The 14,882-nt window shown below is 41.0% G+C and overlaps 1 protein-coding gene across 3 annotated transcripts; it reads right to left on the bottom strand.

The window, feature by feature from the left end:
- Positions 1-3,606: 3,606 nt before the first annotated feature.
- Positions 3,607-14,579, bottom strand: RNF6 (ring finger protein 6). 3 transcript variants are annotated; one of them, XM_008259884.5, is made up of 5 exons: positions 14,212-14,579; positions 13,493-13,575; positions 11,817-12,019; positions 10,264-10,359; positions 3,607-6,392 (listed from the first exon to the last, which is right to left on the bottom strand). In XM_008259884.5, exons 3-5 carry the CDS (start codon positions 12,007-12,009, stop codon positions 4,630-4,632), a joined length of 2,052 nt encoding a protein of 683 aa, XP_008258106.3. In that variant the 5' UTR covers positions 12,010-12,019; positions 13,493-13,575; positions 14,212-14,579; the 3' UTR covers positions 3,607-4,629. The 3 variants fall into 3 exon arrangements, with proteins under 3 accessions (XP_008258106.3, XP_008258107.3, XP_002712839.3); XM_008259885.5 differs by lacking the exon at positions 14,212-14,579 and adding an exon at positions 13,990-14,066; XM_002712793.6 differs by lacking the exon at positions 14,212-14,579 and adding an exon at positions 13,693-14,047.
- Between the last annotated feature and the right edge of the window lie 303 nt (positions 14,580-14,882).

A 14,882-nucleotide genomic window follows, 5' to 3' on the forward strand; every position in this document is an offset into this window, starting at 1 on the left:
TAAAGTTAGGAAAATAACTTTAGGAAGAAATAAATTAGACTAAAAACTTCCCAAGGCATTTCTGTTTGTCTAGAATGTAGGGTGGTAAGGAAAGCACAAGCTTTGCAGGCAAATGATTATGCAACATCATTCTCTAAGATCTTTTTTTTTTTTTTTTTTTGACAAGCAGAGTTAGTGAGAGAGACAGAGACAGAGACAGAGAGAAAGGTCTTCCTTTTTCTGTTGGTTCACCCCCTGAATGGTCGCTACGGCCAGCGCGCTGCACTGATCCGAAGCCAGGAGCCAGGTGCTTCCTCCTGGTCTCCCACATGGGTGCAGGGCCCAAGCACTTGGGCCATTCTCCACTGCCCTCCCGGGCCACAGCAGAGAGCTGGACTGGAAGAGGAGCAACCTGGACAGAATCCGGCGCCCCAATCAGGACTAGAACCCGGGGTGCCAGCGCCACAGGCGGAAGATTAGCCAAGTGAGCCACAGCACCGGTCTCTCTAAGATCTTACCAACTACTTTTAAGTGGCAGTAATACTTCCAAGGTTGCCTTAAGAGGTTTAAAATATGAATTCATGTTAAACATTGAAAGGAAAAAAAAAAAAAACCCTGTAAGAGTGATAATCTAGTAAGAATCATAACAATGCTAGCTGACACCAGGAAAATGAAAAAAATAGGATAAAAAGATGTAAATACATGGGAGGGCAGCTGGGAAGCTAGCAATGTGAAAACAAATGTTTGTAAGATAGTCACACTATAAGGAGCAACTTGTATGGACCTCATACAGAATATAATATTCAAATGAAGAATTTCAAACTATTTATTACTTTCTCTAATGGAACCACAAGAGTACAATTCATTGCCAAATGGAAACTAAAAATAGATTAATGAACTGTTGTGTTTATCAGCTTTGTTTACTGAGAAATTAATGAAAATACTAAAGAACACCCTTCTTTGTTCTCAGTTGGGATACCAATTTAAAAAATATATTAAGCTGTACTGGTGTTTACAGAAAATTTTCCATACAGTCTACATCTGTTTCCAACACATATTTGGGATATTTTCACATGTCGCTAACACCATCATGTCTCGCAAATGACTAAGTCAAACAAAGAACCAGTATACTTTAAAAAAAAATCCTTTATTCATTTCCCTTTTTGTAATCCTAACTAATCAAGCCAGTAGAGCTAAGACTTTCTGAGGAATATTCCATATAATAATGTTGGGAGACAGCATGTGACAGAGGCCACCACCTGTGACACTGGCATCCCATGAACACAGGTTTGAGTCCCAGCTGCTCTACTTCTAATCCAGCTCCCTGCGCTAATGCACATGGGAAAGCCCTAGAGGATGGCCCACATCCCTGAGCTCCTGACACCCTTGTGGGAGACCCAGATGGAATTCTAGGTTCCTGGCTCTGGGGAGCAAGCCAGTGGATGGACGATCTCTTTGTCTCTCCCTAACTCTACCTTCCCAATAAATAATCTTAAAATAGCAATAATTTATTTTTTTTTTTTTAAAGAATTACCTTATTTCTTTGAAAGAGAGGTAAAGCCAGAGAGAGAGGTCTTCCATCAGCTGGTTCACCTCCCAAATGACTGCAATGGCCAGAGCCGAGTTGATCCAAAGCCAGGAGCCAGGAGCTTTCTCCAGGCCTCCCACATGGGTGCAGAGACCCAAGGACCCAGGCCATCCTCTACTGCCTTCCCAGGCCACAGTAGAGAACTGGATTGGAAGAGGAACAGCTGGGATTCAAACCGGTGCCCATATGGGATGTCGGCACTGCAGGTTGGAGATTTAACCCACTGCACCACAGCGCCGGCCCCAAAATAGTAATAATTTAAAAACAGAATGTTGGATTTCCCTTCCCATCACATTGAAGAAACATGATGTTATGCTCTGAACAGGAATTATCTCCCCAAACTCATGTACATGTTTAAACCCAAAAGTCTTATGTCAACATAAATGGTTAGTTATTGATGGAATAGGATAGAGGCTTGATCCAGTTACAGTGTCTGAAGGTGAGACCTTTGGGAAGTGATTGGATTGGTATGGTTGCAAAGGTGGAGCCACATGAAGAAATCATCATGACACTGCAAGGAGAGACCACACAGAGGGTAGATGAAGTTGTACTCCTGTATTTTTCTGCTTACTGGCTCACCTTGCCATCTCCCTTGAAACCTGTTCTGCCCTCATTAGACACCAGACTGATGGGGCTAACTGATCATAGCCTGTGAACCTCTAAAATCTGTTAAGTCAAAATAAATTAAGATGCTTCTCTCGTCTAGTTATAGTTACAAAAACCTGGCTAATCACATGGTAATGTTGAAGAGTGTGTGAGGTGTATGGTTAAGCCAGGTTTACAGTCTTTAAACTGCCATACATTGTAACTGCAATTTGGTAGCTCACTTTCCTCCACTGAGTTGACTCTTACCTCTTCATACTGAACTGGGGATCAAACAATGTTTTCTTAATGTTTTTCTACCCTTCTCTCCTTCCAGTATCACTGCCATCACCAAGTTAGATAACAGCAATTAATGATTATGATGACCACTGACAATAAACACCATCATGATGTTTTGTCACAACAGTTGCTTTTTGGTTTCTTTGCTTCCCATCTCTCCCTGTCCTGTTGTGCTCTGTATACTGTACTAGACCAATTTTCCTGAAACTTGAAAAATGACCTAATCATTTGCTACTAAAATCATCAAACGATGATTTCAATTATCATCTACATTTGTAAGGTAAAATAAAAATTCCCTAGGCTGATATGTAAAGTCTTCAAATATGACCCAAATTAAGCTTCCAGTCTTGGCCGGCACCGCGGCTCAATAGGCTAATCCTCCACCTAGCAGCGCCAGCACACCAGGTTCTAGTCCCGGTCGGGGCGCCAGATTGTGTCCCGGTTGCCCCTCTTCCAGGCCAGCTCTCTGCTGTGGCCCGGGAGTGCAGTGGAGGATGGCCCAAGTCCTTGGGCCCTGCACCCCATGGGAGACCAGGAGAAGCACCTGGCTCCTGCCTTCAAATCAGCGCGGTGCGCCGGCCGCAGCACACCAGCCATGGCGGCCATTGGAGGATGAACCAACGGCAAAAGGAAGACCTTTCTCTCTGTCTCTCTCTCTCACTATCCACTCTGCCTGTCAAAAAAAAAAAAAAAACACCTTCCAGTCTTATATCCTATAATTGACCTAAATACATTTACTCCAAAGTCACAACTTTTTATGAAAACTTCTCACTCCAGGTGTTAAATGTACCCCTAATATTTGTGGGCATGCACCTAACCTAAAGAATAATTACTAAACATGGACAAAAACAGAATGTGGAGATACTTTCAAATCTCAGATTCTGTCCTTGAAGTATTGTTCTTACAATTTTGCCCAAGCAGCCACCACAAGAAAATCATGTCATATATTTATAAGCAAACATAAGCAATTCATTTTATCAATTTATTTTTAATTTGTAAAAATAAACACATCTTTTTCATGAAGACAGAGACTTTTGTCTGTCATCCTAGGGAACCTCAACACCTTTAACTCTACCTGGCACCTAGTATGACATAACTACTTGGAGATGACTAAACCAGAATAAGCAATAGAAAAAAAAAATAGTTCACATACAGTCTTTGGTTTAATATTTATTGGTAGAAAGAGGTCATCAATGCATATTTTGTGTTTTATAAACCTTACATTCTCTTAATGATATTTTGTTTTATTTGGAGTTTCCTGGCCTCCAAGTGAAGTTAACTTATCTATGCATGTAATTCTACATTGACATTTTTTAAGTTTTAAAACTAAGTATGAGAAACCATGCATATTATATACCTCACTTAATAGTACAAAGAATTATTTGCACATTCAAAAAAAAAAAAGGCTGAAATCAAGTTAAATAACCTATGTGTTCTAAATTTTCCACATTCCATTTCTGAATAAAGAAATACTTGTTCAGTGTTATATATTGCTTGTTGTCTACTAAGATTGTCAGAGACGCTTTAGTATATTATCTCTATTTTTAAATTACATCTTAATCCACTTCAAGAGATAATCTCATCAACATTAAACATTATGCCATATGCAGTATTGTTCCAAAAGCTTAAATAAGAATCAAACTTTAAGTTTTTAGACTGAATATTTTAACCTTAAAATTATATAACTATATATACACATATGGTAGGCTACATAGTAAATCATTTCAAGTAACTTAAATGTATTTAGCAAACATTCAGCCAAAACTCTTTCAAAGGCTTATTTAGATATCGATGTCTAGACATAGTACTATGCCTATGAAACTTGAAAATCCAAGTAAAGTCTGCTGTAGTATTAAGAAAAAGAAGAATGACTTTTAACCTACTGAACTGTGCAATACAAAAGTGCTTAGCATGACAAAATTACCAAAATAAAAACATTTTAAAGGTTATTTGGTTCTAGCAATAGTAACTATTCTGTACTTTTGGATAATTTAACATTTGCATTTTAAATTTTATATAAATTTTCTCTTTTTAACAAGTTAAAAAAGCACACAAAAAATAGTCCAAACTATAATCTATTATTTTTCATCCTGGATTTAGCTCATCGCAAATAACTAAACAAAAGAATTCCTGAATACTCAACCCTATTAAAATACAATATCTGTCTAGATCTCATTATTTTACCCATTGTTTACTATACTGGACCCTAGAACAGGCTGCCGACAGATGGGACAAGTGCAATTCTCGGAGAGCCACCGGTCAATACAATGAATGTGAAACTCATGCATGCAAGGTAACTGCCTGAGCTTGTTTCCAGTTACGTAGTCACTGATGCAAACACTACAGATTTTACTTAGCTCACTATCAAAACTGTTATGCTCATAGTTCCTAGTGGAAAGATTGTCAATCTGCTCTTTGGTTAAACCACGGATTCGGTCATCATCATCACCTTCATTTAGTAAAAAGAAATGAGCAAGGCGAAGAATAGGTAGGGTCCCAGTCTCAACTAAATTGTTTGAATTTCGCAACTGCCTGCCACCTCTACTGTCATGGTTTTGGCTATGAGGCTGGGTGCTCTCATTTTCCCCATGCATTTCAATGCTGTCATCTTGGGCCCTCATGTCTTGAGAGGAACCTTCACTGTGCTGGCTGCTGTCATTAGCTGTAGCTAAGTTACTCAGTTCTGAGTGCATCTCTGGCAAGTGCTGATCATGTCTTTGAATCTCTGACTCAGATTCAGCCTCCATTAGAGAACTCAATTCTCCAAACCCAGTCATGATCTGCCTTAAAATTGACCTCAGAGCAACTGATGATGGCTCAACAAGTTCATTCTCAGAAATCCTCCGAAGAGGAACTGTAATAGTACTCACGTAGGTTCGAATCCCTGACCTCTCTAAACGAGAAATAGTTCGGCGAAAGCCCCCACTATTGCTTTCAATAGTGACTGTATTTTCTGCTAGCCCTACTCTCGATCGAGTTCTGTTTGCAATACTATCCCGATCTCTATTTTCCCCAGGACGAATCCTTCTCACTTGAAGGTCCAGGGTGATTGTTGGATGCCGTCGTACAGCAGTTGAGGATCTGCTGGATTCTTCACCTTCTTCTACTGTGATTCTTGACACAAGTCTTGAATTCGAGAATGGGGTATATGCGGTACCTCTGCGTCCTCTATCTTGCTCTACAAAGACATGAGTTAGACCTCTTCTTCTCCTAACAGACCTTCTAGTGGTTTGCTGTACAGGTCTACCTTCCCTTTGGGAATTATGAACAGTGCCGCTCTGTCTCTGAATTGGTGACCGGCTTCGACTACTGAAGGTAGATCGTAATCTAATTGGCTCTAATCTTTGGTTTGTATTCCTCACTGTAACATTAGTTCTAGCCCCATTTTCCCAAACATGTGCTGCCCCAAATCGTTGCCCCTCCCTTTGCCTGAGTTCACTGCCACCTGACTGATTTGTATGACTACTCAAATTAGGGTGTGAAGCATTTGTTCTAGGGATGCCAGCTGTGCCCCTAATTCCATTTCTCAACCTTCCCAATGGTGAGGATGATCCTTCGACTGAATTCCGCCCCCTTGAACCAAGCCTAGTCCTTGGAGTGTTGGAACCACCACCATTAAAATTCATTGAGGTTTGGCTTCTTGTTCGACTAGCCACAGGACTACTTGATCTTTGTTGCCTACTTCTAGTGTGATCTCTGTTAATATCTGAAAGTGGAATGTGCATATAATCTTCTCCATCAATTTCAAGTCCTCTATTTTCATGATTGATGTGGATTTCCAGACTAAACCGAAACTCTCCACTGTTTGGGTTTGTTCGACTCACAGCTCTCCAAGTTTGGTTCCCATTTTGTCCACTTCGAGTTGCATTTCCTGTGCGACGAAAGGTGTTCAGCCATTCAAGCAGGGAATCTTCATTTGAACTTTCTCTCGGGACTGTTGGGTCTGGAAAGCAAATCAAATCAAATCAGTCTGAGATCAATTCCTAAAAGCTATCTTTAGATTTTTATTGACCACTTGTAAGAAAAATAAAGTCTGCAGTAAATTAAAGAACATCTGTGTATTTTAGTAAATGAAAAAAATGCCAAAAAAAAAAAAAAAAAAAAAAAAAAAAAAAAAAAAAAAACCACCACCCTGAACTTCCCTGATTTTAAAAAACAAAGTTATTTTTTGGAAAGGCTGAGTGACAGAGAGGGAGGGAGATACAGAAATACAGACACACAAAGAAAAAGAAAGAGAGAGAGAAATCTTCCATCTACTGTTTCATTCCCCAAATATCACAACAGCCAGGTCGAAGCCAGGAGCCAGGAACTCCATTTTGGTCTCCTATACAGGTGGCAGGGGCCCAAATACATGGGCCATCTTCCACTGCTTTCCCTGGAACTTCAGCAAGTAGCTAGATAGAAACTAGAGGGACTTGCATTATGGTATAGCAGGTTAAGCCACCAACTGTGATGCCAGCATCCTATATTGGTGCCTGTTTGAGTCCCAGCTGCTCCACTTCTGATCCAGTTCCCTCCTAAAACGCCTGGGAAAGCAGTAGTGGATGGCTCAAGAGCATGGTTTCCTGCACCCACGTGGGAGACCTGGAAAAATCTCCTGGCCCCTGGCTTCAGCCTGGTCCAGCACCAGCCATTGCGACCATTTAGGGAGTGAACCAACAGACAGAAGCACGCACACGCACGCTCTCTCTCTCTCTCTCTCAGCAGATGGAAGATCTCTCTCTCTCACTCTAACTCACTTTCACATAAATAAATCTCAAGAGAAAAAGAAACCAGAGAAGCTAGGACTCAAACCAGCACTCCAATATGAAATGCCAGTACCATAAACTGTGGCTTAATCTGCTGTACCACATGCTGACCCCAAAACAGGAACTTTCTAAAAGTAATGTACTATAAAAAATATTGTAAAAACTAAAATATCATGTATGTATTTATAAAAATCTAAACACCACATTTGAAAAAGTTGTAGTGAAATCCTCATTCCTGGGGCTGGCGCTGTGGCACAGTAGGCTAAATACTCCACCTGCGGCGTCAACATCCCATATGGGCGCCCGTTCTAGTCTAGGTTGCTCCACTTCCAATCCAGCTCTCTGCTCTGGCCTGGGAAAGCAGAAGATGGCCCAAGTCCTTGGGCCCCTGCACACATGTGGGAGACCAGGAAGAAGTGCCTGGCTCCAGGCTTCAGATTGGCACAATTCCAGCCATTGCGGCCATTTGGAGAGTGAACCAATGGAAGGGAGACCTCTCTGTCTCTCCCTCTCACTGTCTGTAAATCTACCTCTCAAATAAAATAAATAAAATCTTTAAAAAAGAAAAAGAAATACTCATTCCTGTTTTGTTTGCTCACATATTAACAAAATATGAAAGTAAACAAAGAAATAAATCCAGTACCAAAAGTGTACATTTAAATTGCTTCATTGATACAGCAATATTAATAAAATACAATGGCAAATTTTTATGTAAAATTCACCTTTTATCTGTGGAATCTTTCTGGTAAAGCCAATTCATTCAACATTTTCACAATTAGGTTTTGTATCACCTTAGGAATTTAATAATATTTCTCAGAAACTGCCAAAAATATACATCTCAAGAAATCTGGCTTTCTGAACTTAATGCTAAAATCACATTACATATATTTGTGTGAAACTGAGAGACTACAAGCAAGTTATTTAAGTTCTCTATGGCTGTATTCTTGTGTGTAAATTGGAAATAACAGTATCAATCTCGAAGGGTTACCATGAGCATAAAGTAAGACATATATATAAAATAATCAATTCAATATCTGGCACACAGGGAGCACTACTACACCAATGTCAGCTATTATACATGAAACAGTAAAATATATTTTACATCCATTAGAACACTTGCTTCAATCACTGTTGTATCTCCAGTCACTATAACAATATCCAGCATAAATCAATTAGTAGTCGAATGAATCAATTTAGAAATAAAAGTCTCCTAAACATCTTTGACTATGATACTGCCACTTTGACTATGATACTGCTACCAAGCTTGAATTTTCCATTTGCAAACAGTGGATACATAAAGCACAAAGCTCAATGAAAAGCATTCTGATGCTCATTAGACTTTGACTTTGAAGTTTGTTCTATTCCAAAATAGCTATTAAAGGAGACTGTTTTGGTTTTATTTCATTACTGCAGTCTCTCTCATAAAAAAAAAAAAAAAAACAACTTTTTTAAGTGTTGAAGTTAAAGCTATTATTAATCAGCTGCTGGTGCCAATAAAACAAACAATATATTTTAAAGATGATGACCTCCTTTACATGTGATGAACACAATTTCTATTACAATGTGTGCAAAGCCCAGAATTACCAGTTACAGTGATATGGTACAAATCACGTATCTAACAAAGAAAATGGCTTACAATCCAGTTTCCATTTTAGTTTGGAAAAACATATGGTGAAAAGGCAGTTAAATATAATCATTCTAAATGCTACTTCCCTCTTTGATTAGCTAGAATATAGTATGATATGTGTGAGGCTTTGTTCCTGTCTATTCAACTCTGTCCTATTCTTCTCCCACTGTAAAAGCATGGTCAACAGGCAAGTGGACAGCCTGCTAATTAGGTAAGGTCTTGGATTAAGTCATCATCAATGGAATGAGAGCAGAAGTGATATGAGCTACTGTCAGGTTGGTGCCTGGACTTCCTTCCTGAGGGCTAGAACCCAGACTCCATGGTTTTGACTTAGCTCGATCTTGCAAATGATTCCATGGAACAGCAGCATCAGTGTCAAATTTAGGATGATACCAGAGATGTTCTGAATTCGTGCTGTCCAATACAGAAGCCACTAGTCACCTGTGACTACTGAGCACCTGAGTGTGGTAGGACTGAGAAACTGAAGTTTTATTTAATTTCCATTAATTTACAGAGCCACATGTGGCTGGCAGCTATTGCATGGGACAGCACAGCTGCAGAACCTCTCTGCTAGTTAGGTCGGTCCCAGGAGGATTTGTGGAACAATCTGTTCCCTGGATTGTTAACATGAGAGAGAAATGAATGTCTATCTTATTGAGCCAGGATATTTTGGGGTTTTTATACAGACTTCATTGTATCTAATATAATGATTCTGATATGACACTTTTAATAATGAATACCTCTCAGGAGAGAAGTAAGATTAGGAAGGACATGAGACTTGGCTTTTACTTTTAACTCTATCTACTTCTATTTAGTTTAAAGATTTTTTGTTTTTATTTTTTTTAACAGAGGCTTCGTTTTTCCTAAGAGGTCTTTATGTTATGGCTTAGTGTTTCCTCAAAAAAATGACAAACAAACCAACAAACAAAACAAATAGGAAGAGGTCTCCTGACTCTGTATTCTGTATATAAAAAAAATTAAGAAGCTCAGGCCAGCTCAGCTCCAGCCGTTATGGCCATTTGGGGAGTGAACCAGTGAATGGAAGACTGTCTCTCTCTCTCTCTCTCTCTGCTCTGCCTCTCTGTAACTCTGCCTTTCAAATAAATTAAATTTTAAAAATTCAGAAACTAACTTTATTTGCATTGTTTTAAAAAAGTAGTGAGTACATTCTAAGATTAAAAAGAACTCTAACTTAATCACATATTATTCCATACAAATAAGCTTCCTGAAGGCAATCTATTTAACACATCTTACTAGTTATTCCATTCTATATTGCCTAACCATACCACTTTGCATATAATACTCAAACATAAATATTATCTGAATATATTAAACATGAAAAGTTAAATTAAATTAAACACAGTGTACAAGATCCAGCATTTTCATTTCTGCAACTGCTCCACTCAAGCCTGTCCCTTATGGAGAAGGTTCCACAGTACCTCTGTTGCTTGTCGCATTTCTCAGGTCAGGCTGAGATGCTAATTGTTCCTTAACTCCATCTAACCGCTGCTGCAGCTCTTCTGATGTTATTTCTCCTAAGACAATGAAAAAGTGCAAAGAATTTGAAATTATCAACTTTTATGAAATCTCACAAAGGATTAGACTCATTTTTAATAACTTACAGAATCTCTTATTTTCATTTAGTCTGTAAATTGAAGATAGTTAAAAATATTCAACTGATAGAAATATACATCAGTTTGGTTTATTAGAATTTATTAAAATTTAATTTGAATAACTGGCAGTGTTCTCAGCAAATGTACTTAGGAACTTTTAAGCTGTAATTCTGTGGATTTTTGTCAAAGTTAAAAAAGAAGGGAGCTAACAGTGTGGTGCAGCAGGTTAAGCTGCCATTTGTCATACCAGAATCCCATATGGGCACCAGTTCCAGTTCCAGCTACTTCACTTCCAATCCAGCTTCCTGCTGATGCACCTGGGAAAGCAGCAGCAGACGGCCCAGTGCTTGGGCCCTTGCCACTCATGTGGGAGACCTGGATGAAGCTCCTGGCTTCGGCCTGGCCCAGATTTGACTGTTGTGGCCACTGGGGAGTGAACCAGAGGATGGAAAATCTCTTGCTCTCTCTCTCCCTCTCCTCTCTCTGTAACTCTGCCTTTCAAATAAATAAATCTTTAAAAAGAAATAAGAAATGAGAATTTCTAGGGAAAATTCCAAATCTATATTTACATGAATTTTACCTCAATATTTTCATTAGATGATCATCAATACACAATATATAAACATACAAATTTCAATTAGTTCATTTGTAAAATGAATCTAAAAATTTATAGTACACATTGGGCTTTAGGGGACTCATTCTTCTGAATAAACAAATTATAATATCTTGAGTTAGAACTGAATGCTGAACTATATTTGTTCAAATATTATTTAAGAAAAATAAACCATATATGTGAAAATTTAACATTATATATGTATTCCTGTTTGTTAGTTTGCCATTGGTATAATACATCCAATATTCTCACCTATTTTTAAAATATAGAAGTCAGTGATCTTCTTTGTTATATTAAAAATTTTTTGTTTTTTAAATTCATATACTTCTTTGAAAGGCAGAGCATTGGAGAGACACAGAGAGAGGGAGAAACAGAGAAGTAAAGAGATCCAACCACTGGTTCACTGCCTAAATGGCTGCACCAGCTGGGCCTGGCCCACGTTACCCAGAACTCCATCTAGCTCTCTCAGATGGGTAGCAGGAGTCCAAGCACTTGGGCTATCATCAGCTGTATTCCCAGACATCAGCAGGGAGCTGGAAGAGAAGTGAAGCTGCTGGGACTCAAACCAGCACTCTAATCTGGGATCTGGCACCCCAGGTGGCAGCTTAACCTGCTGTGCCCAGCCCCAGCTCTAAAAAGTTGATCAACTCACAATAACCGTAAACTATATTTGGGAGAGGGAAAAAAGGGAAACGAAAACTCCTTATTTTGAAATCCCTCTTTCTAATGATGAAAAAAGGTGTCTGTCACCTCACTCATCTCTTACCAGGGGTGCCTAAAAGATTATGATCTCTCATTAGCCGATAATCTTCATCATTGAGTTCATTAATAAACTGGTAATAGGCTTCTTCTCTGTGGAGACGCTCTTGCTGCCACCTTCTCTCATTCTCATGATGATCCTGGTCTTGAGATGAAGCCTCTTCACCACCACCATCCGATCTAGATCTAGACTGATTCATACTGAGCTGCCTGCTCAGACAACATATACAAAATCATGGTGTTAGTCATGCAATGCATAGAGCTTCATATTTTTAACCTATACTTTATTTTTACATTTTGTCCCTTACTCAAACACTTCACTTGCCAAATCTTGCAGTGAGAAACTGACATGCAAGATAAAAAAACACCCTCTAGGAGACAAAAACACAATTGGACCTACTTCTTTATCTAAAGCCATCATTTAAGTTAAACTGGATTTGGGTTCACCACATATTTCTCAAGCCTGAATACCAAAGGGATTCATTTTTCACTTCTTTGACTTAGTGGTAAGGCTGATCTAAAAGTCCTCATTCATGTTCAACATTAACATTTGAGGCTTGACTGATGCATGTTCTTTAAATAAACAAATCAGAGGCCATGACTTGCATTTATCTCCAGCAAGGTATTCTACCCCAGATGAGGCTCATTAATGAACTACTACCACCCCACCCTCCTCACTGCACTTTGTGAGGTGAAAATGATTCAGACAACTATAATTACCAAACAAACTTGGAGTTGATCTCTCCTGAAAGCCTAACAGGAAGACTCTGAAAACCAACAGGAAGCGATACAGCACACGTGGCTCTGTCAATGGTGTAAGTGCAGGGAATACTTTGTGTTTCTTTGTACCAAGCCTCAGCCCTTGCCAGGAAAGGTAAGTACCAGGGGCTTCTGAGGGCCAGTGAGACTTCCTGATGCTGCCTAAGCAAACGGTATTTTTGCATTATATTTAAATGTCATTCCCAAGAGGCTTACTTCTAAACTGTAAAGAAATCAAGGAAGAAAATGGCTTCAGAAATATTTTAGAATTTCCAAAACACTTCTGTGTAGTAAGTCATTGACACAACAGTTATCAAACTTTTAAAACCCCAGATGCCCAGATCTTACCCTAATTCTTGGTTAGAATTTACCACGCTAGGGCCAAGATCTATGGTTAAGAACAAATCTGGTTATTCCATGGATGACATGAACTATCCTTGACAATTTGGGGTATGTCACCAAGGGGTAAGTGTGTGATACCGGACTCAATAAAGGCTGGAGGCTCAAATGGCCTATGCTACCAGTGAAGCAACTGTTGCAAGTCTGCCTCTCGTGTGTAATAAGCAAGCTGCTTTCAATGTAAAGTAGTCTAAACTGCTGTAGGAGTAAGCAAATTTCACCTGGATTCTAACAAATTACAAATTCAAGGCTTTAAAAAAAAAAAAACAAAACAGTGGATATGTCATTTTGAAAGATCCACTCAAATTCTCATTGCCACTACTAAAAACTCAAGATTCCTTTCTGGTCCTGATTATTCTGGAAATGGAATTAGCCAAAGAACATATGTGGCAGTTAAAGCAGTGAGCAATTTAAAAAACTGAAATTTAATATAGATTCAAGCTACCTAGTTTTTACTCAAAATTTGAGTTTCAACCTCAAAAATAGTTTTCTTGTACAATTACCCACAGTTAAATCAGTGAATACCTTAGTTTTCTCTCAACATGCTTTTAACATTTGCACTGCCATCCATCCGTCAATTGCGTGTGCCTTTTTTCAGGGCTGCCCATCTGAAGCAATAAGAGAGAGTTCCATTACTCAGTCTGTAGGCCAGAAACGGCTGCTAGTCTCCCAAGTCCGCTGCGAAACCACAGCCCAGCCTCCAGCGGACTCTGCTAAACACTCACCTAGACAAAAGAGCTCCGCACACACTCAGCCCCGAAAAGCTCCCGCAAGGCCCTCCCCTCAAACTGTCGCCACTCGGGATCAGGCCTCCTCGCTCGGGCCTCCTTCCCAGCCAGTTCCCCACTCGGATGTCGCCAGGGTGGGGTGTCTCGAGTTCACTTCTTCTAAACCTGCACTTCTTCGCCACCCCCGCCCTCCATCTGGCAACTGGTCCCTCTCCCTGGCCGTGGCGACGGGAACTGGCGCTGGGGAACAGCCCTTGGCACAATAAACAAACTAGGCTCGGCGGCCCAACCAACCTCTCTCCAACCGAGCCTCAAGTAACGCTTCCCTTAGCGACCTAAATTCCCACAGGGCAGCAGGTGACAGACGGTGCACCTGAACCAATCACCAGCTCGGCGAGCTCATTAACAGAGCAGTTAACCAATCAGAGAGTTGGTGGGTGGCGCCGAAAAAAGGCCTGCTTCCCTCCGCGTCTCCAGGAAGTAGTGGTAGGACTCCGAGCTGTCCCCCGTACCCACCTCGTTAGAAGTTGGGTAGCCCGCCTTCCACCCGGAGAACAAACTGCGGCAGGCTGCTCTCCTGTCTCGGGTGCCAGAGGCCGGGACTGGGAGGCGGAAGGGTACTTGTAGCCGTTGCTCCGGGGTCCACTGCGCCCCGAAATCGTCCTCTGAGCACAGAAGCCGGATGTTCGTGTGCTGCAGTTTGGGGTGGTCCCGCTGGTGGGGCGATTGTGGAGGAGGAACGGCCTTTCCTGCTGGACGGTCCTTTTCAACCTCTCACGGCCAGGCCGCCTCCGCGGCGGAGAGAGGCTCCGCTGCCGGCCGGGGACTCGCGGGTGCGACTGCAAAGTGCGTCCGGCGGGGGCCGGCGTGCTGCGTTCCTGCGTTCCGCCCTCTGGACGCCGCCGTCACAGAGCCTGCTCCCCGCGGTCCAAATACCGGGCGGCTGGGCGCTCTTGACAGCTGCGTGATTGCCAGCCGTCAGCCAGCTCTCCGCGCGGGAAGCACCGCATCTGCCTGCTCTGCGCTTGGGGGTCGCTTCTTTGCCGAGGCTGGCTAGCGAGGGCAACCCCGCCGCCTCGATCTCTCCACTGTCGGGAGCGGGGTAAGGTGCTAACCGAGCAGGCCCGCTGTCTTTCTCGCCCAGACCTGGAGATGGTAAACTACAGCAAATCATGAAGTGCATTGCG

This window comes from Oryctolagus cuniculus, chromosome 9, assembly GCF_051225735.1.
Source record: "Oryctolagus cuniculus isolate XC-2025 breed Fujian yellow rabbit chromosome 9, ASM5122573v1, whole genome shotgun sequence".
NCBI lineage: Eukaryota > Metazoa > Chordata > Mammalia > Lagomorpha > Leporidae > Oryctolagus > Oryctolagus cuniculus.